Below are 27,458 nucleotides of genomic sequence, written 5' to 3'. Positions count from 1 at the left end.
TTAGGAAAAATAGAGTTAGAAGGTGTGCGTACTCATATGAAGCCCAAAACATCCAAGGTGTCACAGTATTCAGAGGATGTGTTAGCAGTACAACAAGATCAGTTTATGGGGCAATTCAGGAAGTTGTAGTGGCTACCACTATGCAAGCAAAAAGTTTAGGTTCAACCTGATTTTGTTTTTATGTAACAGCAGAAGACTAGTTCAACTTTTCAACATGAAACTTAATCCAAGATGGGAAGAAAAGACTATGTATGTAGATATGGAGTCTTTTCAACAAAAAGGTCTTGTATTTAAGTTTTGTTTTTGTTCTTAAACTTGTTCTTAACAATGTGTGCTACCTGGTTGATGTGGCTACTAGCATACCAACTCTTTATGGTTGGTCTAATCCAGCTTTTCTGTAATGTTGCTTCCTCTGGTTGTTATCAAAAGAAATAAAGAAGTGAAGCATAGCTATTGTGAAATGAATGTGTGCCAACGTTCTAGCTAAGAGAGGGTGGTCCTTATCTTCAAATTTTATGTAATTTGAATTTTCCCCTCTTGATGCATTTTTAAGGAAAAAATTATATATTAGAGTTTGAGTTATTTTGTAATAACTTAATAATTACCCAAAAAAAGAAAGAAAGTAATAAACTCTCTTTTTATGGACAAATCTACTCTTCTTCTTTTTTAATTCGGAAATATACTCACTTTAAAGATAGAATAATAGTAAAGATACTACAAATTTTACTATATAGTTTTTACAAATTGATGTATCACTAATCATAAAAAAAATCAAAAATCAAAGTCAAATACTCATTTATTAGGTGGTTGAAAGTTTCACTTTAAAGATAGAGTGATCATAGTGATACTATAAATTCATGTTTGTATATATTTATTTATTCAAATCTCTATAAAGATGTAATTTAAATTTAACACGTTTTTAATTATATTATTGTATCGTTTGAAACATCAAAATATTGATCAAAACTCCTAAAAAATCCTTAATACAACCTAGCATTTTATCCAATATGTTTTAGAGGAGTACCGGTATTGGTTTAATGGCCGATGTAGTATATATGGTCAGTACTGCTAGTACCAATACAATATTGACTTCTTTAATTGAATCCCATCAATTACATTTATTGTCACTTTAGTTTGTAAGTTTTATATGGTAAAACTTATAATAATTTTAGTATTTTTCGTAAAGATGTTAATCAAGCCCTTAAGAAAGTCTATCAAGTAATGTTGTAAAGAATAAATATGTGGTTTTAACCTTTTGTCAATTCTCAGCATCTGATACTCCATTTTTTTTTTAAGTATAGAGAGATAGATAGATGCATAGAACGGATAGATGAGTTCACCACCCAAATGAACCTACCTAAGTGTTAGGAGCATTACGTGTTGCTAATGATGGCATGAGGAATGAGGGTACTTGGGCAGCATTGGGCCAATCACTTGGCTTCATGTTTTCTCAATACACTCATGGCTTCTCATGCCTAACTAGTGATGCTCCTACGGGCTTTTAGAGAGGGAGCTGCCAAGTCTCCCTACTCGAGTTGGATTGATGAGCAGTGATGAGGGGCAGCATGTGGAGGCACCTTACTCCACATGATGCCCCAAGGCCATGGTAGAGGCAAGCCATGGTGGGCAGTGATGGATTTTGATGATGGGTAGCAGCAGGTGGTGTTGACCCTATGTGATGGTGCATGACATTGGTGGCTTAGTTGCTAGTTTCTTGTATGTGGGCTTGGTGGCTTGAGTGCAAGGCATGGCTGGGATACTATGATGATTAAAGGCTGTATGCAAAGCATTAGGCTAGTGGGGGCTAGCTGAATGCATGGACAAGTGCTAGTGGGTTGATGACAGTTACTTAGTGTGCTACATACAAGGGAGTCAATACCGTACTGGAGCCCGTTTCGATTTGGTTTTCGGTACTGGTTAATACCGGTATACCATTTAGGGTTTACCGCTAATTTATATATATATATATATATATATATATTTTTTTTTTTTCATTATTCAAAATCTATATAATTTGTTGCAAATATTTAAAATGATAATTTACATATATGCTTTAATTTGAACCTTCTGATTAAAGTGTCAGCTCATTCTTATTAAATAAAATAAAATACATAGATAATATTTAATAGATTACATGGTGATAATTATATTAATAATAGTAGTAATAATAAGTTTGTAGTTGTAGATGGCAGATCACTTGTATCCTTAACAAAAGTAATACAAGTTTGAATTGTCAAATGCCTTTGAAACTTGTGTCCTTTTAATATTAAAAAAAAATATAAAAATCAATTTAAAACTTAAATTGTCCAAGTTCACATAGGTAGTGTCAGGGCACACCTCCACACTTTTAACAAAAGGTAAAGTCTCTGCTTTGATGAAAAGTAAAAGCAAAAGACCAAGAAAGTTTTAGAGAAACATTAGTTTGTAAGAAGTGAAACAAAAGTGCAACAACTCTAGACGAAAGATGAAGGACAAGAAGAATCCAAGACAAAATGGAGATGGACGATGATTGGCGAAATGGTGTCGCTACCAGAAAATTGGAAGTGATAGTAAGGATCTGGGTATCTTTCTTTTTCTTTTTCTTTTTTCGTTAGTTTACACTTTACCGACCGATTTTCATTTTGTGGCTGATATCCGGTATTTTTCCCGGAACGGCCAGTATGTCTCTATATGACCCAGTATTTGGAGCGGAACGAAACAATCGTGTTTCTGTTTCGGCCTAAGCACTGGTATGGTAAATTCTAGTCGTACCGACCGGTACGGTACATAATCGACTTCCTTGGCTGCATATGAGCATGTTATGTGGGTTGTAGTGTTGATGGGAGGCCTTAAGCATGGGCCAAGCCTCCCAAAATGTGTGTGAACATGTTGTGTGGGCTGCTGGAGGATGGGCAGAGGCCCTATGGTTTGTTGAGATAGGAGCTGTGCATGTGTAGCATGTGTAGTGGCAGTTACTAAGCAGTTACCAAGCAGTTTCTAGCTTTTCTGATGATCAGACATGTTGTGTAGGGGCTAGAAACGTGGAGAGCAGGCAAAGACAGCATTAGTTAAAGGTGTCTTAAGTCAAAACACAAGTGGTAGATTGTCCAAGACCCAGGCTATTACTAGGCAATAATTGCCATGGAAGTCAATTCTGTGTATTTAACCCTAAGGTTGTTGAAGGGTGTCAACAGCAATGTGTATTTTGGCATTGGGAAAATTTCATGTAATTCTCTAGGCTTGTAAAAGGGTTTCCTTTGTACTTAAGATTAAGCAATAAATGTTGGGGGTGGGTTCTCTGTAAATATTGTGTGTGCTGTATGATTAAACCAAGGAAGTCAATACTGTACTGGAGGCTGTACCGGTTTGGCCACCGGTACGATCTATTTCGGATATCGGTCAATATCGGTGTACCGTTTTGAGTTTACCGCTATTTTATACACACACACACACACACACCAAAATCTTTAGAACCATGTTTATAAACATATAATATTTCACTTATATTATAGTAAATATAAATGTTTATCATAAAATATTACCTCAATTCAGAACAAATTATTCATAGTTTTAGACTTTAGTATCAATTAAAAGAAAAAAAAAAACAATATAAAAAATAGAAAGCTTAGTTGTTCATTGCATACTAAGAAAACAAATAATACTAATAAGTTAATGTAAATAAGTTTTACCATTAAGCTCTTACAAAAATTCAAAAATTAAAAAACTAAAAAAAAAAAAAGCTTTTTTTTTTTTTGGTACCGGCCGGTACTGCCCGAAATTGGCCGGTATGGCCGGTACACGACTGGTATTTTTTTCGGTACAATATAGAAGTGTACCGGTACCGGTGCACTGGCCGGTATCGGTACGGTATCGACCACCCTGGATTAAATGTCCCTATATAATCTGTTTTAAGTGTTATTACAGTGTGTGTGTGTGGTATTGGTTGAGACTAAATCAAGGATTTAGGACCATCACAGACAGAAATTTGAGTGAAAAATTGATCTTGTAACACTAAAAGATGTAAAACACAAGAACTCTCACCACTATAAGGAATATCATTCCTAAAGAAGTGGCTTAGGTAGTTTTCATTGGAATAATAAGATTGACATAGTACAAAATTCTCCACTATGCCAATTTAGTTTGATTCCAAAAATAGTATTTGATTCATTTAAATATTTAATTTTAAATCCATAAGTAAGACACCCTTTTGGTTTTAGAGCATCCACATCAGTCCCTCTATTTTACACATCCATTTTTACACTAAAAACCTACTTTTTATATTTTACACATTCACTTTTACAAAATACTCACATCAGTTTCTCTATTCTACCCATATTTTAATTAAATAATCAATATTCTCACAATTTTTTATTATTTCTCCTAACAACTTTTACAAAACGCGCGCTCTCTCTCTCTCCTTTCTCATTTCTGATTTTTTTCTCTCTCTCTTCTTTCTCATTTCTGATTCTTTTCTCTCTCGCTCTCTCTTTCTCTCCTTTCTCATTTCAGATTTTTTTTTTCTCTCTCTCTCTCTACCCGTTTCAGATCATCCCGTTTCCGATCCACTAACTCCAATCCGCGCCAATCCACCGGCTCCGATCCACGAGCTCCGATCCGCTCCGATCCGAGCTTCGAGTTCCGATCCACGATCCACCAGCCATGAGCTCCGATCCACTATCTGTGTGTGTATCTCTGTTTTTTTGTTTTTTTTTGTTTTTGAGAAGTGTATCGCTGTGATGATGTCTGTGTGTTTGTGTGTGGGTGTGTTTTGTGTGCATCTGAGGAAAACGAAGATGAGCAGTTAACTAGGTTGTTGAGCACGGATAGGAGAGAGAAAAAAAGGAGCCAATGAAAATTAATAAAAAAAGGGATAAACGAGCTACAGTAACCGTGTTAATATACACGGTTATTGTAGCTCGGGGATGGATTTGCACAATTTTGCATGTTTTTACACCCACTAATGTGTGCATTTTTTGGCTCAAAATGTGTAAAATTGGTAGTTTTTTGTGTTTTAGATGATTTTAACTGGACTGATGTGGATGCTCTTACACACATCTTTCAAATTCGTCCCAAATATGAGCGTATCATCAAAGTAAATACAAACAATGACATCACTGCTTATAAATCATATTTTTTATACCATCAAAGTAATGATGGTAACATTAACCAAGAGAATTATTGTAAAAAAAAAAAAACAGAGTCGTGCTCTTTTCTTGAAAAGTCAACTTTTGAGAGTAGAGAAGGTAAGATAATGTGTAGTAGTTTTTTACACTGAAAATTGTTAGAGCTTCAATTTATTTTTATTTTTTTACAAATTGTTGATGTGATGTGTAGTTTTTTTATTTTTTATTTTTTTTTATAGATAGTTTTAGCCTATGATGTCTGCTTTTGATAATATCTTTTTATTATCAGACCAAAACAACAATCAGTTTTTGGTATAAGCGGAGATTGAACCCTAAATCTCTTATTTAACCATCATAGACTTTACTAATTAAGTTAAATGAAATCTACTAATGAGTGATTATTGGTAAGTGAAAAAATTATATTAATAATGAATCCAAATAAGAACTAATGAAAATTTGCCGCAACAATAATTTGCAAAAAGTGTTGTAAAATATTCTGTAAATCTGTAAGTATAACGTTACTCTATTCTATGGACTTGTAGCCCAAGTCCAGAACTAAACCCGTAAAGAACACTGGGCTGTGTAGATCATTACCACCTTAGTAAATAGAGCTTCAGCCCACTCTATCAAGTATTGCGCTTATAGCTTACAAAAGGGCCAGCCCAAGCTACAATACAAAGGGCCATAAAGCATTGTGCTTATCCAAAACTCTGAACACAGAGAGAGAGAGATTGAAATCGAGGAAGAAGCAGAAGCAGAAGCAGAAGAAAAATCGCAGTAACAAGAAGAAATTATTAAAAGAGGGAATTTGATTTGATTTTGAACAGAGAGAGCAAGAAAGAGAGAGTGATCTGACAAAATGAAGACGACGAAGGGAGGGAAGGTGATGAACCCTACGGACGCTTACCGGAAGGAGCTCCGCAAGAGGGAATTGAAACGGGTACTCACTCACATCTCTCTCTCTCAAACTACACCGTTTCGTCTCTATTCTTTTCTCCTTTTCTTTCACTTCTTTTTCTTGAATTCAATCGATTTGCAAGTTAAAGCACTCGCTGCCTTCAATTTCGTTTGCCCTAATTTACTTTTTTTGCTGAGAAATCTACGAACATTTTTTACTAGCTCAAAAGTTTATATTTTGTGAATTTAATCTTGATTGAAAGATTTATTGGTTACTTGTTCTTGTGTGTGTGAAACAGTGTGTGTGTGTGTGTGTGTGTCACTGCCTAATTGGAAACATTATTCATAGAAATATATGAACTATTGCATTGTTCTTTTTTCCATTAATTTTAAATTAGTAAACATAGGATGTGCCAAATAAACAATTTGAACTTATATATATTGTACTACACTTGATTGCGCGCGCAATAGATGTTGGTGACTAATCATTTGTGTGGTGTGGTGTGGCATTAGGGTTATGGTGGCTTCAAGTTGAGGTTCATTTGCAATCACTCTTACATGGCAAATAGGTATATCAATAGGATTTGTTGAATTTTTTTTTGGGGTCGGCTATGGATCCTGGATGGATTAGTTAGGGTCGGCCATATGAATTCTTTTTCTAATTAACATGTCGTTTGTTTTGATTGTTCATAATGAGTTGTGATTTGTAACCCGAGGTGTAGCACAATTGGTTTGGGACCGAAACTTACTTATCTAAAAAAATATGCTTGTGTCTTATCTTTATGCGCGTATCTTGAAGTGCTCTACGTAGGCTTTTAAATTTCTTGATGCCCATTTGTGTATGCAATTTTATGTTCAGTTAATTTTCATAAAGGATATTGTGATCATCATCATTCCTTTTTATTTTCTTGACATTGTGTTATTTGCGATTTACAGAACAAGAAAGAAAGGAAAAAGGTGAGAGAGGTGGGACTCTTGAAGAAGGATCCTGATACTCTTAAGGAGCAAATTGATAAGTTGGAAATGATGAGTAAGTCATGTTCTATTTGATTTGAAGGTCTGCCATTTGAGAACTGTGAATTTGATTGCCTTACATTTCAAAAGAAGCTTTCTTTCACTTATAACATGATTATAACAAACAAGCGAATGTATTGCATTAGAAATAATACATAAATGAATAAATATGCATTTTTTGGCTAAATAGTAATTACTTGTGTATCTCATTATACATAAAAGACTGTTCTTGGATTTTAGTATTTTTAATACTATTGGAAACATTATTATCAAAATAGAATCATATAATTTTATACTCACTCTGTCCCCAAATAATTGCCCACTTTGACAGAACCCAAATTTGAAGGAACCAACACAAAATGTTCTTCACCTGCCTATTGTTGTGTGTAAACTTTAACATACTGCTTGAAAAGGAAATATGAACCTTAATTTAGGAGCAGAGGGGCATGTATTATTTAGTCTCTCTCCTGTTTTTGCCTCCCATCCCCACCCTCTTCTTTTTCTCTCCTCCCCATCCCCCCTGCAGTTTTGTTATGTGCACTTCATTCTGTTGTTTTTTGGTAGTTTGTGTAGATTTTTTTTTTCTCTTTTAAATTTAGCTTGCATCTTGGTTAGGTAGATTTTCCTGTTTAAATTTACCCATTTGTGTTGTTAATTGTTGCAGAAGCTGATGGTGCTTTGGACAAAGCAAGAAAACACAAGAAGAGGCAACTAGAGGACACTTATAACCTTGTCATAAAAAAGAGGAAGGTAATAGTCACATATGAAATTTCTTTACACCTTTGTTGCCCTCTTCTCTCTTGTATCAATTGAAATGTCAACTTAGCATTGGTTTGCATTAATCATGCTTTTAAATTTGATTTTAGGAATGGTAAAAATTGCTTAGTATCTACAATCTTAAGTTAAAAGTTATATGAAGAAACATATATCTCTATTTTAAGGAAAATTTTTAAGATACCTTTAAAAACTTTCAATCAAAGATTTCATATACACTTCCTTGCATACTGAATTACTACCGTGGTCATTTTAATGTGGGTGAGTGAGGAATTGTTAAGAAATTTATCAATAATGGTGTGCAGTTGGTGAATGCAAAGTAGTCATATCAGCATTCATTTTTGACATGATCACTTATGGAGTTGCTGCTCGTTCAATAAACCCTATGCTATGCCACGAGTAATTCTTTTGATGCGATTAAAATTGAGGAGCATAATTTGGGGTGAAAACAAGCTAATGAGGTTTAGTATGTGAGGCCCTGAAGGGTATTTTAGAAATCTTACATTGTTAGAATTGGGCTGATTAAATGTGGAAAGCCCAAGGGGTAGTACAATTGACTTGGAATCATGTCTCATAAATCAGAGGCCACTAGTTCAAATCTCCTCTTCTGTCCTCCCCCCCCCCCCCCCCCCCTCGAGGCCAAAACTGACTTGTAAAAAGAAAAAATGTCTATCCTATGGAGTTTTTAATTTTTGATGGGTTGACTTGCATGTCTTTAGATAAATAACAAGGGTTTAATAAGTGTTTTCATTTTGAGTCAATAGCTTATGGTTTTGAGACTTGTTTTCTAATTGCTTGAAATCACCGAAAGCTTATAGAATGCCAGTCATATTACTCATAAAATTTTTTTTTTGCCCAAAGACGCAACACCTCTCTCTCTCTCTCTTTGGCCCTTCATCAATTTAAATAGTTCAAATCACTCAGGGTTTTATCAAAATTTTATTTATTGTGTCTCATTAATGAATTTTTGGTCATATCAACTAAAGTAATAAAAAAAGATTTCGTGATTATATTTTTCTGTAAACAGAAAAATGCTGTTGAACACACTCCCTTTCCCTTGTCTCTTTGAGATGGGTCTTTATTTTTATTATTATATAATTTATAAAGGCAGGTAATGCTAGTCTTTTCTATGAATATATATATATAAGTTACACACACAATGACTGGTCTTGAACCTACAACTTCACCCTCCACCTAGGACTTGCATTATGATCTAGCCAAAAAAGAAAAGTTGTATAATGAACTTTGCCTCAACAGAAGTCATTCTTCCTTGAATTTTTGTCATTAATTCACCCTTAACCGTGATTTGACTGCTTTGTGGAAAAGTTCAGAAATGATCTGAACTGGCAGTAATTGACTGGGTATCTGAACTGTATGGTTTAGTTGATGGGCATTTTACAGGAACATTAGCCTCTATTTCTTCTGTATGTTAAACCTGTCTGGGTTGATATTTTTCTGCAATTTATTAGCGTTGTTTGTCTGCCGTGAGGATCACATAGTTCTCTGCTCTCTTGGACAGGAATATGAAGACAAAATGCGGGAGAAGGGTGAGGCCCCAGTTATGTTCAGGTGAAAAAGAATCTTTCTTCCTAATTTGCGTCTGTGCATGTGGTTGGGTTTTTTTTATTTAATATCTGTTTGTTTTAATTTACAAACTATAGCTTATCTTCTGCTCAGTCATTTGGGACCTCCTCGGAGAAGGACAACTGCAGAAGAAGAAGAGAAAGACAAGCACCCAAAGCCTGAAGTAAGATCTGGCTTCCGAAGATCATTCTGATTCGTTTTTGCTTACTCATGAACAATACTTATAAACAAATATTGGTTGCAGGACTCTGTTTATTATCATCCTACCCTGAATCCTACTGGTGCCCCACCACCAGGAAAGCCCCCCATGTATAAATCATCAATAGGTTTGGTCCCATTCCTCAATCTTTCATCTTTCTCAATCAAATATTATTTATATGTTGTTGATTAATATGCTCTCTCTCTCTCTCTCTGCTTTTAACTGCAGGCCCCAGAATTCCCTTATCTGCTGCTTCATCAAGTTCTGCATCATCCTCAAAAACAGAGTCAGAAGATGCTGCATTAACTGCACCTCCTCAGCCTCCACCTCCGCCACCTCCCCCTTTGCCAGATACTGACAGTGTCAACTCTGGGGATGGCTCTGTGAATCTTGCATCTGTGCCTCTGCCTCCTCCACCTCCAATGCCTCCCCAGCCAGCTTCAGCAAATTTGGCTATGCAATTGCCTACACCACCTTTGCCTCCACCACCACCTCCTGGCCCCCCACCTAAAGAGCAAGTTTCAAGTCGTCCTTTGCCTCCTCCACCTCCTCCACCCCAATTGTCTGTTCAGCCACCTCCACCTGGTACTGGCGGAGGCGAAAAGGAGATAAACCAACCTGCATTGTTAGATGGACTGACCTCAAAGGAGCATTCTCAGGTAAGCTTGTCTCCATTCACGTTCTTGGGATGTGGTCTTATCTTCAAATGCATAAAAAACCTAAATAGACATTAGTGAACAGGATAATTATATTTGTGGTGGTCAAAAACAATATACTTTGATGGCTTAAATCTAAATCTCAAGGCTCGGCACCTGTTATTCCAAGAAGTTGTATTTAATAGTATTAATCTCTCTCCTATGCAGGTGCCAACCATGCTTCCTCCTCCTCCTCCTCCCCCACCTGGGCTGCCACCGAAGTCAGCAAGTAATCAGTCAGAAGGTGCACCATCTGATTCAGACATCAATAATTTTTCAGTAACCAAGGATCTCTCTAAAATGGTTCCACCCCCACCCCCTCCTAGGCAACAGCCTCCAGTACCTGGACCCACCCTGCTTTCATCTTTACAACCTGATGTATTACCCCCAGGAATATCACGTCATCCCCCACCTCTACCTCCACCAGATATGCGGCCTCCGTTAGCTGCTCCTGGCCTACCTGGCCTAGCAGGTCACCCTGGAGTGATGCATCCGCTAATGCCAAGGCCACCATATGGTCCTCCCCCTGGGCCTCCCCCCATGATGAGACCACCACTTCCACCTGGTCCTCCACCAACTTTCCAAGAAGATGAGCATGCTTTTAATAGGCCAACAGCTCCTCAAAAACCATCTTATGTAAAATCTGCTGCGTCTACCGTTGTTAAGAGGCCACTAGCTCAGCACACTCCAGAACTTACAGCTATGGTTAGTTGCTTTCCTTTGCTCGATCTTTGTGCAAAGATTTTCTAAAAATAACAGATTCTTCTGGTAGTCATGTGCTTGCATCCTATCTGCCCATCTATCCATTTGGCTCAAACTGAGGTGACATGCCAAACTTTTTTGTTGAGAGAAATTTAAAAATATCAAGAAGACAATTGAAAATTATAAATTTGAAGGATTTGAATAATTCATGGCTATTATATCTCCGTTTGTGTTTATCCATATACATACATATTTGTGCACACACACACACATTATTGAGAGAAAGACAGTTTGGTCCAGCTGGGAAAATGGTTATTTAACACATGCAACCTCCATTTGTCATCTGGGAGAACAAATATGTATCATATATGTGAATTTATGTTTTGAGCATTTCTAGGTTTATCTGTTGCCAATGAACTTTAGCTCGATCTGAAACTCCCCTTGCAAGTGCCAGCTAGGTGGAGGGTGAGGTCGTGGGTTCAAGATTCACGGGATGCGCGCGTAACTTACCTATAAAAGAAAAAAAAAACATTTCTAGGGTTATCAGTTATCTTAATTGGAGTTTGTATATTCATGAATGACCACTTTTAAGCTAGTGCATAGACTTTTATTTTAATATATAAAGGACTCTTTTACATGTACAAGAGGTATTATAACAATGGTTAGAAAGTTGGCACAGAAATTCAGTATGGGGACAATTGTCAAATGTTGAAGTGTCCTATGTAAAGTAGTTGTGTCGTAAAGCCTTATGATTTTTGGATTACTGAACTTATGCTTTTCACTAGATGTGCACTCAAACAACATGATAAAATAATTATCTAAAATGAAATATATGTCAAAGGGAGCTAAAATGGGTTTAAAAGATGGCATATTCAAGTAGTACAGTTTGTCTGGCTACAGTAAACTGTTAGTTGAATTTTTGCATATATGAACTTATACACCTTGACTTTAGCTTGTTTCCTATATGAGCACAGGTTCCTGCATCTGTTAGAGTGAGGAGAGAGACTGCTGCCCCAAAAGCAAAGCCAAAGCCATCAGTCTCAGTTACAGCGACAGCCACCCAGCCAGCTGCTCCCACCATTGTAATGCCAGAATCAGCTAAGTCATCCTTAGCACCAAAGCCACAGAGTATTGACGACTCATATATGGCCTTTTTGGAGGACATGAAAGCGCTTGGTGCACTTGATAGTTGAGATCATTGTTGCTGGTGAGGAGGTGCAGGGAATAGAGGCGGCCCACATGTAACCAACATGTTACTGTGTTGGATTTGGGATCTCTGAACACAAATTTATTGATGCCGTTAATCCTTTGTTTGCTTCGGTGCTGTTTCATTGGGGAATCTCTCTTGTAACATCAATGATGAAAATTTTCAATTGCTTGATATTCAAAAGATCTGAGTTATTGAGATAGCTGTAACTTGGAGCTAATACCCTCCAGAGAATGATATACATGTTAGTAATTGGAAACTTTTACCACATTTAATAGATAATTGAATTCTTCTTTTTCTTGGTAGTTAAACTCGTATACTTGTATACTCTCTTCAGTCTGCCGCTACATGCTGAAGATGGGATCTTATAAATTTGCTGCTCTTATTTATTTATTTATTGATTTTTATTAAAAAATATAATTTGCTGTCTCAGTTTCTTACCTGGGCCAAAAAATTTGCCCTCTGACTGACTGAATGGAAGGTAAATATAGCCTTTTCTTTGTTTCTTTGAGATGTAACTGGACGTTCTAAAATAATGTACAGGGCTAAACTCCTCTTTTTTAGATGTTGAGAGGGTATTTGGTAGAGTAGTTTGAGAAATATTGTTTGTAATTTTTTGAAATACATGTGGATGAAAAAATGTGTAGAAATGTGTGTAATGTTGTTAAAAATGTAAAAATGTGAGTTTGAGATGAGGTACTAAACAGGCCCTGAAAAGATGTTGAAAAGTAAAGATGAGTCAATCTTCATATACCATGATATTTATTATTAAGAAATCTTATTACACACTAATTGTTGCCTCTTTAGACACCATTTTAAAATCATGATTTTAAAATGCAATTTTAGTTAAAATTATGAAATTGTGCTTTTACAATTTAAATTGAAATTGTATTTTAAAAATTCAATTTTCAGTCTATATGGGATGTGTAACAAGGAATGCAACTATTATTATTATTCATTTATGATTTATGGAATTTCTCGTCTGAAAGTGTTGGTGACTTGGTGTTAGGAAAGCTAACATTAAGTGTGGATTTGGTAGAAATTATTCTACCCTGCTGCATTTCTGGTGTGCCGTGATTTTTGACTTTTTCATCTGTGCACTGTTCACACTAGTAAAATAGGTGTACAGTGCACACTAGTGGGTCTCATATACTATTTACGGGACTTATAAACCTCACTTTTCAGCAACTTAGTATTCTCTTTTTAAATTTAAGATCAAGAGCATTCAAATAAGTTCATTTAAAATTTTCTCACTATTGCACAATAAAGTTTTCTTTTTCTATTTTAATGAATTATTTATTTCTTTTAAAAAATAATTATTTTTTAAAACACTGGCATCTAATTTTATATTTTGTACACTATTTAATTCATTTATAGAAATTGTGGTTGCCATCTCCCCAGGCATTGACTGGTACATACACCATGGAATTAGTTTTACCCTGAGCCCAACCCAAAAAGAAAAATATAGTGTTTATTAAAAAAAAAAGCCCAAATCAAACTTAGGGTACACGCAATACTTTCTAGTCAACTTTCGTGCTGCGTCAACGTAGGAAAAGCTGTACAAAATTTGACCATCTCAGAAAGGAAAAATCTTGCAATAAAGCAAGAGATCTGAACCAAACTGTCCACGAAAGGAAAAATCTTGTAAAGGAAGATATCAAAGCGACTCAGCTTTTCACCTTTACAGCGTAATGCTGACTCGACTTAAAAATAAGTCTAGAAACGAAACTTTATTTTCACAATTTGATGGAGGCAAGTCGTGATTGGAAAAAAAAAATTAGAATGATATCTGTGTAGGTTTATGTAGAAGTTATTGTACACCACTCATCATCTCAACAAGTTATTAAAAAAAGTAGTTAATAGCAAAGTTTTCCATGTTAGGAGGGGTGACTAACCGCGCGTGAAGGACTACTTAGAGAGAAATCTTATCAGACCAAGACACCAATTTGTTTTTGGTGTAGGCAGGGATTGAACCCCAGATCTCTTATACAACCATCAGAGACTTTACCAGTTGAGCTAACTGGAACCCACAGTGGCAGGTTGTTATTAGTTATTATAAATGATCAAAAAATTAATATTACTTATAGATTTCAATGAATACCAATAACAATTTACCATCTATAATTTGTTGTGAAAATATTGTGGACGTAACATTTCTCATAATTAAACCTACAAATTGTTTTAGACATCTATTTAGCAAAAAGTAAAATGTTAGCATGGAGGAACAATGGATTTTATGATTTTGTCTTTGGATTCCAAAACATGATTAAAAAAAGGAAAAAAATAAATAAATTAACCGATATCTTAAGGGTATTAGTTTAAGTAATATTTTTTTTAAAATTTTTATGGGGAAAAAAACTGATTTTTTTGACAACTTATTATATTTCTTATAAGTGGTATCAAAACTTTTTTAATATGGTCCATTAACAAATGTCCTAAGAACACTTGTTAAATCAACTCCGAAAAATAGCAATTTAAAAATAAAATATAGTAAATGTTGTCTTTAAGGTTTAGTTTTTTTGTTAATTTAGTCTCACTTTATAAAAATGAGTCAATCTAGTCTTTATGACCAAATCTATTAGCAAACATGTTATTTAAACATTTTTTTTAGTTAACAATTTTATTGAAAACATTCATGAGATATGTCATTTAATAAATAATGTTATCTCATATGAGTATTATTTTTAAAAAATTAAATAAAATTTTTAAACAGTTTCATCTGCTAATAGGATGGAAGGACAATACTGACTTCTTTCGACAAAGTAAGGGGCTAAATTGACAAAAATTAAACATTAATGACATTTCAACAATTTAATTCACCAACTGGAGAGAAAGTCAATGAACTAAATTGAATTTGGAGAAAGTTGGGCTCTGGTTAAGAACTATCTTCTTCCAATCTATTATGTGAAATTGAAGATACCATTTAAGCGTAGTTTAGTTATATAATTTTTTTAATGAGTCATGTGACTTAGTTAATAATACATATAGATAGTTTTATAATTTTTTACATAATAAGTTGAAAAAAATAATTCTAATTTTTTGTCCATTAAATTTTAGTCTACAAACAAAATGAAAGACAAAATAACTATTGCCAATAAAATTTGTTTAATAACAAGCAAATATCATCAATTCTAAAAAATTCACATGTTTATGGAGGATCAAGAACTGAGCAAAGAAATTTATTGTATTATAGAAATATCTAATTCTAAGATGACAAAACAAAGCAGATTCTTAAGCGGAGCTAAATTGCATGGTAACATCCAAATTTTTGAAAAGCCAAACTTTTAACTTTGGGTAGAAAATTCTACCTGTTTCTGGCGTTTCACGCATTTTTTTTAGCCGTGATTTTTGATTTTTTTGTCTATGCACTATTCACACCCGCAAGTGCATACCAATGGGTCCTGTGTGCTATTTATAGGACTCACAAATCTCACTTTTCAGCAATTTTTTCAATAAAAATGGGTCTCATGACACTATTTAAATATTTAAAAATTATTTTACTACAGTATTTTCAGTTTTCAGCAAAATAAACTGTATTCAAACGGACCTTAAAATGTCATGCCAAACACACAAATAATTATAATTGATAATTCTTTTTTTCTCTAAGCTGAGATTTTTTTTTTTTTTTGTGGGGGGGGGGGGGGGGGGGGGTGTCTTATATTAGAGTGCTTATTATCAATTTTGAGGGCTAGGTACAAAGTTTTTAGACCCAAACTTTAAAATCTTACATATTAATGAATAAATTTTAAAATTCCAAGGAGGGCAGTTAGCCTTGGCCTCCTTGATCTCGTCATAGTTCTGTCTCTAGTCTCTACACGTTAGTAACTACTCGCATGTAATTAAAAAGTTGAAAATTTCAGCTCTTGGCAATCGCAAGCAACTAGTGGAGCACATGTCGTCAGCTTAGTTATAGTTAAGTTGGAAGACTTTACAAATTTATGGTTAAGTATGAATACCTTTGGAGCTATTAAGAAAGAGAAGATAAAACATAACTCTAATATTATGTTAGAAATCGTGAGATACACATACAGTTACTGTATATAATGATATATTGTATTCCAGAATATGGAGAAGAAAATATAAAAGACAGAGAAAGAAAAAAAGAGAGAGAGAGAATAATTATAATTAACGTTAGGCCTACATTTATATCAAAAAGCTCTTTATGACTATATATTTACTATTGAACTCTATGTATTACAATAAACTTCTAGAAAATGTTTATAGTTGACCAAATCCTAGACTAATAGTAAGTATATGCTAATTTGTTTGAGTTAAGATTAAGTTTTATTTTCTTGCACTCCAAGTAGGATTGATTCAATGAATATAGATCAAAGTTGTATAACATACATGGGCCTTGATTAGGATTTAGGATTGAACCTTGATATCTCTAAAATCCCCCCTTGAACTCAAGGTAGAAACTTGAAAACAACTTGAATTTGGAAAGAAATTTATATTTTGAAGGAAATTGTGACTGAATTGGAGATGATGTGAAGTAGAATAAAATTAAATTAATGAAGTGTTGATAACATGCTAGAATGAGAAATACAAATCTTCTGTACCACTTTGTGTTCTATTTTATGTTTCACCAATTACAATCGTATATGTGAAGGCTACATAAAAGATGTGTGGTTTGGAAAACTCTACACCAATATGATAGGCACATGACCAGAAAGGAAACATATAGAGGATGCTACCAATCAACATGTTCTATGATACTCAACCAAGATAGTTTAGAATACATGATTAGGAAGAAAGCTGAATACTAGATGTAGAAGAAAAAAGAAAGAAAAAACGAAGTCATGTGCCCATTAAATATCGTAAGTGAAAATTTTAAGATTATCTTGTTAGAAAATATCATATCTAAGATATGCGTATGAGGTTGTTATGATGCTATTTATAGTAAGGAAGAAATGAGGATGGGCATTCAGATCGTGAGTAATTAATGATAACGATGTTGAGAGAGAAACTTGGCATGTTTATGATAGAGGAATAGATCAGGGTGAGCTTGTAGAGTAATTGTTAGCGGTGTTGAGAGAAGGAAGTTATATTTATTTAGCGATTAAAAATACAAATTAATAGAAGCCACATAATTTAAGCTAGACTATGATACCTTATTAGAAAATATGTTTAACTATGATGTAATTAATAAAGTATGGACAAAACTTAGGTACAATACTTTAAGTGTTGTTACTTAGGTTCTTCTTTTAAGATTCAACTATGCGACTATTTAACTAAAAAATATACATCGATCTCATAAGAAAAAATCTACATGGTAGAATCTTAAAAGAGGAACTTAAAAAATAACATCTAAGTACTGTACCCAAATCTTGCTCATAAAGTATATGAGAACACAAAAGGAAGAAAATAAAGAAGGTAAGGAGAGAAATAGAGGAGAGTGCCAAGAATTAATGTGGTTTTACTTTAGAGTTCTAGATCTACGACAGAAAATCCTTGCTAGTTACATACCATCCTTATTATTAAACTTTGTATACTACAACAAACTTATATTAGGTTAGTCTTAAACTAGCAGTATAAACTTGTGTTACAATACTCGTAATACAAATAGGATTATTCTTATTACTTCACTTTCACTCTAAAGTTATATGATGAACAGGTAATAAAGTAACATAATAATTTTGAATTTTGACTAAGAATGGACATTAGTAACAGTTTGATTCGATTTTCCTAGATTTCCTAGATCACTTTAACTATTCTAGTTCCTCACCTAATCTTAGTCTAAATGTTCATCATTTAGATACCTGACTTACCAATCCATCTTTTACAATTCGCAAGCAACACCAATTACTCTTTCTCATTTTTCTTTTTAATTTATTAGTAGTCTTCTCCTCTTTTGTGTTTTCCCCACCTCTTTTCCTTCTTTCCTTTACGGCTACCTTTTCGTTCGTTGCTTTAGTTGCGTTTTTTCCATCAGGATTACCACTTTCTAGTTTCTATACCTAATAGTTCGAATTGTTAGTTCTATTTTTTTCGCCTATACAATTTACTTGCTTTTATTTTGGTGGAGTTAGTTATGCATACAGAATGCAAATTAAATTCCCAATGAACTAACGTATTGGAGGAAAAAGTTTGACTCCAATGTAGCAAAGAAGAGACTATTAATGTGTATATAGTTTTAGTTAGATAACTTTTTAAACAAGTTACGAGATTTGCTTAAATAATACACATCAATAGTCTTATAATTTGGGTTAAAGTGCAAACTACACTCCTAAATTTTAGAGGTTTTATTCTATTTGTATTAGCACAACAGCTCCTCTGTCCATATTTTCTGTTAAGTGCTACATAAGCTTGTTACACGTGTTTAGTTTATTCACGTGGTATAACGACGTGATATTATTTTATTTGATGAACTAAACATGCATGACAAGCTTATGTGGCATTCAACGGAAAATATGAACAAAGGAGTTGTTGAAGCTTACAGAATAAAAAATTCAAGAGGTAAAATCGAAAATTTGAAATTTTAAAGTATAAAATTTAAAGACTTCTAAACTTTTGGATCATAGTTTGCACTTTTTAACTGAGAATTTGTCATGACTGTTCCATATTGCAACTGTTTAAAGTTGATAATTTCTTGTTCCTATCGAAATAGCAAGATGGAGAAATAGAATTTCACACACCATATATGTTTGCGACCTTGTCCACACGGATGAAAGATGTTTCCGTGTAAGGAATACGTAGATGTTGGTGCATGCATGCCAAGTCCCAAAATTTCCAACTCATATGAGTCATGACACCAAAACTATAATATACCGTACCCATTGCCCAGTCCTGCACGCGTCGGACAGTTAGGCACGCTAAAATCAACGTTTGTTTTGAGCCCATTCATGCCGAAACGCTAGGGGTGCGCGTCAAGTACGCGTTTCGGGTCCAACCATGTGAAAGCACAAAAAAAAAAAAAACAACAACAACAACAATGGCTTATGTTATGCTTATTAGGAAACCGGAAACCCTTTGCCTTTGTCCATCTATCTCACGTGTTGAGGTTGGCCAAGTCAGTCAGTCCACCGACTCGCTGACCAGCCCTTTTTTATTTTTTTGGTGTCAAACTTTTTGAATTTTGATCAATTCTATTCCAAAGGCAAAACCCCACGCTGTGTTCCATTTTACCGTTTCAAGTTCAAACGGTTGAATATTCAAAACCCATCAACCTCACCGGCCTTTCTCTCCTCTGATACCCACTTTTTTGTTCTGTTCAAAATTTTATTAAATTATTATTCCTAAGTTTTGAAACTTGGACCTCTTGCTTATGCTATAACTTCATATATGACTTGTACACGTCTATATATATATCCAAACCAGCCAACTCTCATTCAATTCATGACAACACACATCATTTTGAGCCAAAACTCATACTAAGCATATACCTTCTTTTTGTCAATTTTGATTCTTCCAATTCCAAACTCGAACTAGAACTAGTACCAATGATTTCTACATGGAGAAAAAGAAGAGCTGGGCGTCGTGCCGCTAAGGAGCAACAACAAGGCGAGAATGGAGACATGGAGCTCATAACCATACCAAACCATTTTCGGTGCCCCATTTCTCTAGACTTCATGAAAGACCCGGTCACGTTGTCGACGGGGATTACGTATGATCGTGATAGCATCGAGAAGTGGATAGAGGCCGGGAACCATACCTGTCCCGTTACAAACCAAGTGTTCAGGAGTCTTGAGCCTATACCAAATCATACCATAAGGAAGATGATACAAGATTGGTGCGTTGACAATCAATCCTATGGCATTGAGAGAATTCCCACACCTCGGATTCCGGTGAGCTCAACGGAGGTTTCGGAAATTCTTTCGAAGATTACTATGGCAAGTAAGCGTGAAGATCAAGTTTGGTGCCAAGAATTGGTGGCGAAAATCATAACATTGGGGAAGGAAAGTGAGCGTGACAAACGGTGCATTGTGGGTAGTAAGGCAGGCAGTGTTATCTCAGCTGCGTTTGAAACCTTTTCAAAAGCGCCGTCTTTCGATAAAAATGTTGCGGTATTGGAGGAAATCTTATCGGCTTTAACATTGCTTTCACCAATTGATGAAGAGGCCAAGTGTTATCTTGGATCAGCTGCTTCTTTGCATTGCATGGTATGGTTTTTGAAAGGTGGAGATTTGTCAGCAAGAAGAAATGCGGCTTTGGCCTTAAACGAGGCTGTTTCATCGAATGAGCGCGTAATAGATGCGCTAGCAGAGATAGAAGGAGCTTTAGAAGCATTGGTGAAGCTAATCAAAGAGCCCATTTGCCCTACGGCCACAAAAGCTTCATTGATGGTCATATATCATATGGTTAATTCCTCAGTTCCAAATGAGACCATTTTAGAAAGGTTCGTTGACATGGGCTTGGTCTCTTTGCTCTTAGAAATACTTGTAGATGCTGAAAAACGCATATGCGAGGAGGCATTGGGTGTTCTTGATGGGCTATGTAGTAGTGACAAAGGGAGAGAGAAGGCCTTCAACAATGCTTTGAGCATGCCGGTTTTAGTTAAGAAGGTATTACGGGTCACGGATTTGGCAACCGAGTTCTCGGTCTCCGTCATTTGGAAGCTCTGCAAGAATGAACAGAAGGAAGAAGGAGGAGGTGTTCTTATTGAAGCACTTCAAGTAGGTGCGTTTCAGAAGCTCTTGCTGCTCATACAGGTTGGTTGTGCGGAGAAAACAAAGGAGAAAGCTACGGAGTTGCTGAAATGGTTGAATCTTCATAGGGATAGGTTGGAGTGTATTGATTCAATGGATTTTAAGGATCTGAAAAGGCCCTTTTGATTCATGCGGCAACTAAATTTGTCTTGTTTGTGGACGTTCTACTCATTTTTTCAGAGTTCAATGTACAAAATATATCATTCATACTGAAATACATAATATATACTGCCAAAAATTTAAAGGTCTATATTGAATTTTCGAATTCGTCTTTGCTTGCATATGTCGATCATATACGGCCTGATAACTTAAAGCCATTTTTATTTTTATTTTTATTATTATAAATTTTATATAGGTAGAAGTAGGATAGAATTTAAATTTAGCCTGAATTTGGATACTGCATTTAGCGTTTCACCTTCTTCTTTTTTTTTTTCTTTTTTTCCTGAGAAAAGCGCTAATTGAGAAGAGCGGATCCCGGGTACGGTTCACGTGACCACAAACATCTTTTCTCAACAAAACTTTCATTAAAAATGGGTCCCACAATACTATTTACACAATTAAAAATTATTTTGCTACAGTGTTTTTAGTTTTCAGCGGTATTCAAACGAACCCTTATTGTGTTTGCTCCATAATGATTATTTTTTACTATCATGTTATGTCAAGATACCAATTAAGTTTTAGGGTAGACAAGATCAATTCTCAAATCTTTTACTCAATAGTAAAAGATTACTAGTTAAGTTAACTCGAATCCAATGAAACTAATGGTTTAAGTATATGTTTCGCTTGCCAAGGAGCCAAAACAAAGAAAAAGAAGTGATTTCAATTATTTTTTTATTTTAAAAAAAATTATTTTTTTGGATTAGAATTCTTGTTGTTAATCCATAACAGTCTTTACGTGTCATCTAGATCCTGGCTAGGAGCCTGTATTGACGATGGTAATGGCATTAAATTAACAATAAACTATATATATATATATATATATATATATATATGACCATGGAAATCATATTATTCTACATGAAACTTTTCCTGGCAATAAAATTAGGCCAATATTAAGTTGTGATCATGTTACAATATACATACTTTCTTTTTCACTTTATAACCAAACTTATGCTGTGGGGTATCATATCTCTGTCTCTCTCTGAAGGAAAAACATACAATTCGTAAAATTAAAAAAAGAAAAAGAAAAGAAAAGATAAAGGCCTTAAAGCATCGTTATCAAATTGAATTAGTTCACATACAATTTGCAAAATCAAAAAGAAGAAAGGGAAATGTTAACAATCTCCGAGCGGTACTTGTTAAGGTTTCCTTTTTTATGTTTCACTTAAAAAAAGAAAAAAATTGTTAAAAGAGATAAAAAAAAATTGCCAAAAATTGAAAAAGTTACCCTAAAAATTACCTAAACGTGTGTTGTTAACACAACCCAAAAAAGAAAAAGAAAAGATAAGACCCTAAAGTGTCGTTATCAAATTGAATTAGTTCACTTGGGTTTTTTTTATTTTTTATTTTAATTAATAGGAAGTTCACTTGGGTTGGAATGAGTATATTGTTATTTGTTTATTTAGTTTGTTAATTAATTATCTAAAAGGTATATATAGTTTGAACTAAAGAAACGGTGAATATATATATATATATATATATATATATATATATATATTTGAATTTCATTAAGAAAGAGAATCAACACTAACACAATTCAGAGGACAAGAACTCTTATAATACAAAATTACAAACCAAAATTGTGATAAAATAATAGTGTACATAAGTCCACAAGGGCAGACTAAAAAAAAAAAACCCTTTTCAAGAGCTGGATGTCTTCGAGCCAAAGCATCGGCACCAATGTAAAGAGTAGATAATATTTTTTTTTTTTAAAGCAACTGTAAGCTGTAACACTTTGATGATGTCTGAAATCAGTGAACACAAATCCCACTAAGGTTTGGAAGATATGCAAGAAAAAACACAAGATAGCTTGAAATTGATGTTTCTTCCCCTTACCATCAGGGATACATTCTCAAAAAGATAATTTTTTTACAATTGGATATTTCTTTTTCTTACCCTACACAGAAAAAGTGATAAAGCAACTCAATCTCCTCATGGTTGGAAATCCCCCTACCCCTTCGGGATTTCTTCAAGCTCTATACTAATGGATTTGCCCAAGGCAACCTAGGCAGGGCTAGTGCCAGAGGCCTTATCAAAGGAGCTTGGATTGATGGTTTCTACATAAGCATTGGTCTTACCCACTCCATGGCAGCCGACCATGGCACCTATGAGATGGCCTTGCCCTCACAAAAAACTTATAACATTCACAAGCTCTTCTTGGAAACTGTTGCACAATTTGTTGTTGGCTTTATTAGTACTCCTATTATCTTGATTGTTACCTCCCACTGTTGTAGTGCCATATTTAATTTGTGATTGCAGGTCCCTTCAATTTTTGAGGAAGTTCACATCAGCAACATCCACGTGAGGCAACTATTATGTGAATCTTTTAACCAATGAAGGAAACTCTACTAGAAATTATTTTGCGTTATATAATGATCCTCCTTTTTATATTTTATATCAATTCTTTTAATAGACTCTTAGGGTGTTTCATATCTTAGACTTTATATATTTCTTAATTTGTTTTAAGATATTTTATTTATTTATTTATATTTAATCAATGTAAGATTTACATTGATGGTATATAAACTAATAATTTTTCTTTACTTTAATGTAACTTTCATTTTACATACCCAAAAAAAAAAATCTCAGATTCTAAATTATACCCCAAAAATTAAAAGGTAGGTACCATTGTCATAGAGCAGGTTTTCTTGAAATTAGAAAGATGACTAAGAACTATGGTAGGTGAGTCAACCCCAAACTTGGGTCTCTGTCAAGGGTGAAAAAGGGCCACCACGTGGGCTTGGCGCAAAGTGTGGTGACTATTTTGAGGACTTTGTTTTACTCATACTCTTTGGACAGCAATTTAAGCTGGATAAAAAAAAGTTCTACTTAAAAAATTAAATAAATAAATAAAAAGACCAAACCGAATCTCTGTCTTGACTCTTGTGTGATCTACCACAGTAAGGATAGAAGGATCCATCTATTTCAACTTCCAGTTAACATTTTTTTATAAAAGAAAGAGAGAAAAAAAGAAAAGAAAAAGAAAAAGAGAACAAACTATAGAGGCCGTGCAAACTTTTTTTTATTGAAGGTAATAGGTGCGTGTTTGGTTTCAAATTAAAAAATTAATTTATTTTACTATTTAATTTAATTTTGCTATTATTTATGGGTCCTCATTGCACTTCTTGATACTATATATTCACGGGTCTTATTATACTATTTTAGCTAATTTTTACCTTTATTTATAGTACTTTCAGTAAAAAGTCATCAGTTTCAGCAAAATAAACGGATTCTAAATAGATAAGTTTGAATAATGATTATAGAAATATTAATCTTAGAAAACAAAGAAAGATTGTATATTAAAACAAAACAAAAACATGTCACAACCGATAGGATGGAGGGCCGATTCAAAAGTCTAGTGAAAAGTTAAAAGTAATAGAGAAAGATGGCAATGAATTATTAGAAAATGAAGAAACTATGTGGATGGTTCTAGAGGAAGGTATCAAGGAAGGAGTAGGAACACTTTGATTCTCAACCAAAAAAGAAATTTTTTTTTAATTCCTAACCCGTTTTACTGGTAAATTAAAAGTTGGGATTCAAGACTGAACTGGAAAAATTTGAAAGCTCTGCCACCATGTTTATAATAAATAAATCCCAAACCTTGCCTCAACCTTCCAAGTGCTATGCCTCAATAATATATGCATCAAATTAGAATAGGCTTGCTTGACAAATTTGATATTGTACTTCTAAATTTCTGAAAAATTTCAGACCGGAAATGGACCATCATGATCCATTCTTCTTTCTTTTTTATTTTATTTTATTTTTATAAAATTTTAACTTTTGATGTCCGTTATGATAACTTTTTATTATCACAGCAAGACACTAGTCAATTTTTGGTGTAGGCAAATATTGAATCTAAATATCTTATTTAACCATTAAAAACTTTACTAATTAAGCTAATTAGAACCCACTTATGATCCATTCTTCGAATCAACGCATATTGGCATATCAAATATCAAAATAATTTATTTGTTTCCATATAGTGACTATGTACAATTAAATTTTAAGAGATTTGTAGTTCAATTTATTGATACATTTTGATGTTTTTAATAAAAACATCAAAGTTTAAGTCAACTTTCTTCTGTAACTATCAAATTAAAAAAAATAATAATAATAAGAAGAAAAAAACACCGATAATTAAATAAAAATGATCATTGTTGAACAACACATGGGCCGACTCTTCTATTGTTACTTCCTAGTGATGATTTTTTTGGTACTAAAATACCAAAATATAAATGCAATTTAAGAATGGAACCAGTAGGCTCCCATGTGATTTGTTTAGCAGTATGGATGCCATTCAAACACGAGGCCAAAGTTGATGGGTAAAAGTTTCAAATATTCTGGTCCCTTAAGATTTGTTCCATGATTTGTTTTTCTGATGAATGTTCTATGATTTCTTTAAACGAAAAAAAAAATGAAACACAAATTTGACCAAGTGTCATATTCTAGCTAGTTCCGCACGACTTGTCTGCACTCTGCACGTACGTTTTAACCAATTTAATATGCTACAACTTTGACCAACTATTCTTTAAAAAAAAACAAAGATTGACCATCTATTTTGGTAGAACAAAGAACATGGAAACGTATAGCATTGAATTCTATCGTACGACATTTCTGGTTCCGTGTAAATTCACGTCATTACTCACAACTCTTCCATAGAACACAAATTTTTATTTATTTACTTTGATGTGCTATGGACCACAATATTTTGATCGATTCAAGTGAAATATAATACAATAATTAAACATTTTCATTAAAATAATAATAATTAAACATATGCAGCGATAAATATTTTTATCTGTTAACAAGACTTGATTCAATCGGTAAAGTTCAAACGTTTTATCCAAAAGGCTTAGGTTCAAGTTCTGTTGGCAATAGTTCTCTTTAGTGGGCAATTTATAAGTCCAATATAAGTCATCTATGAGGCCTGCGGCTTACCCTAACCCTGGTATGGGATAGCCTCTCCTCACCTTAAAAAAAAAAAAAAAAATTGTTTATATGCAGTTTCTTTTAGTAATTAAGTTGCCACGACTACTACAAAAAATTTCGTTGAGGAAGTGACAGAACAACTAGATCTTGCTTTGTGACTGCAAATTAATGCCTACTCCATGGTATTCAGAGGGGAATTCCGAGTCAGTAGATAGTCCTGACAATTAAGATCCTAATATATATTCCATTTACAACTCTTTTTACTTTTAAATATGAACTCCCTTTTCTGTTAACAATAACCACAAAATATTATAAAATGTTAAAATTATTACAAATTTTATAACAAAAAAATTACAAACTTATGCGGTAATTAATGTGATTAATTAGTGGTACAAGATAATAAATGAGTATTTAAATTAGTTATTATGGTTGGTGACACATCAATTTGTAAGGCCTCTATGTAATAGAATTTGTAGCAATTCTACCATCACTCAATTCTTTCTCAAAAAAAAAAAAATAAAATTAATTTGATATATCGATAATTTTAGATAGAAGAATTTAACCTCTAGATATTTCCATTGGAAAAAAAAAAAAAAAGTACCAATTGAGTTACAATACTTAATGCATCACTTAAGTTTTGAACATTCTTATAAGAGAAAAATGATATACAACTCACATTTAAAATAATAATGATAATCTTCTCAAAAAAATATAATAATAATAATAATAACTGCCTGCAGTTTTGGTGTTGGCGTGTGAGTGTATTCTCTTATCTCATCCCTTCCTATATATATATATATGTGTGTGTGTGTTTCAAAAAGAAAAAGAAAAAGAAAAAGAAAAAAATCTCTTATCCCCCACATTTGAGGGCCTTTTCTCTAGTATGGGCCCTAAGCCCAAGTGGCCTAGGCCTAAGGCTGGCCTTGTCAGTGAATGTACATTGCAAACGGCAACTTCCTTAAAGAATCCTTGACCAATGCATAGCATGTAATTGGATCACTGAAGTCCACCCATTATCAGCGTACTCGGCCAACAAGTACTTTCATAAATTTCCTGCGTCTCTGCTCCCGGTGTTGAATAAATATTTATTGACTAATCAAACCATAATTTCTTTAAAACTTTTGCCCAGTACCATGTCAAGTCTTTAACTCTTTATTGACTTGCTTACTTTGAATCCCGAATCAAATGCAGAGAGATTAAAATCTGATAATATAATAGTGTACTACAATCCATCTTCTAAAGCAGTCTAGGCAAGTAATTTCTCTAGAACTCACAATTATGTGTGAAAATTTTGAGCTGGCAATTGGAAAGTGAATTTTTTTGAGTCAATTCATTTTTGTTGACTTGACAGCGTGCAATCTATGCAATGAGTTCATCAAAGTTGTGACTCAATCAAATTTCAACTCATACAATGAGTATGTTTAATCTTCCAACTATTCTTTCTAAAGAGTTGGGGTTAATGATGATCCGGTTTTGATGGGGGAGAAAAAAAAAAAAAAAGTTTGGTGAGACGGGAAAAGCTTTGCAAAAATAAGGAAGAATAAGATTTGG

At 33.9% G+C, this 27,458-nt stretch overlaps 2 protein-coding genes across 3 annotated transcripts; both read left to right on the top strand.

Moving 5' to 3' along the window:
- The first annotated feature begins 5,781 nt into the window (after window positions 1–5,781).
- LOC142628184 (protein EARLY FLOWERING 5) lies at window positions 5,782–12,476 on the top strand. Of its 2 annotated transcripts, XM_075802220.1 has the most exons (9): window positions 5,782–6,042; window positions 6,936–7,029; window positions 7,678–7,763; window positions 9,307–9,356; window positions 9,465–9,534; window positions 9,616–9,697; window positions 9,799–10,229; window positions 10,434–10,970; window positions 11,942–12,476. In XM_075802220.1, the coding sequence occupies exons 1-9, from the start codon at window positions 5,962–5,964 to the stop codon at window positions 12,158–12,160; spliced, it is 1,650 nt and encodes a 549-aa protein (XP_075658335.1). In that variant the 5' UTR covers window positions 5,782–5,961; the 3' UTR covers window positions 12,161–12,476. The 2 variants fall into 2 exon arrangements, with proteins under 2 accessions (XP_075658335.1, XP_075658336.1); XM_075802221.1 differs by lacking the exon at window positions 5,782–6,042 and having other exon boundaries at window positions 6,978–7,029; window positions 9,449–9,534.
- A 7,006-nt stretch (window positions 12,477–19,482) lies between these two features.
- On the top strand, window positions 19,483–21,067 carry LOC142627282 (U-box domain-containing protein 21-like). Its single transcript, XM_075801104.1, has one exon. It carries the CDS (start codon window positions 19,614–19,616, stop codon window positions 20,943–20,945), a length of 1,332 nt encoding a protein of 443 aa, XP_075657219.1. The 5' UTR covers window positions 19,483–19,613; the 3' UTR covers window positions 20,946–21,067.
- The last annotated feature ends 6,391 nt before the right edge of the window (window positions 21,068–27,458 follow it).

This window comes from Castanea sativa, chromosome 3, assembly GCF_040712315.1.
Source record: "Castanea sativa cultivar Marrone di Chiusa Pesio chromosome 3, ASM4071231v1".
In the NCBI taxonomy this organism is placed as follows: domain Eukaryota; kingdom Viridiplantae; phylum Streptophyta; class Magnoliopsida; order Fagales; family Fagaceae; genus Castanea; species Castanea sativa.
This window is presented reverse-complemented; position numbering and strand designations above follow the sequence as displayed.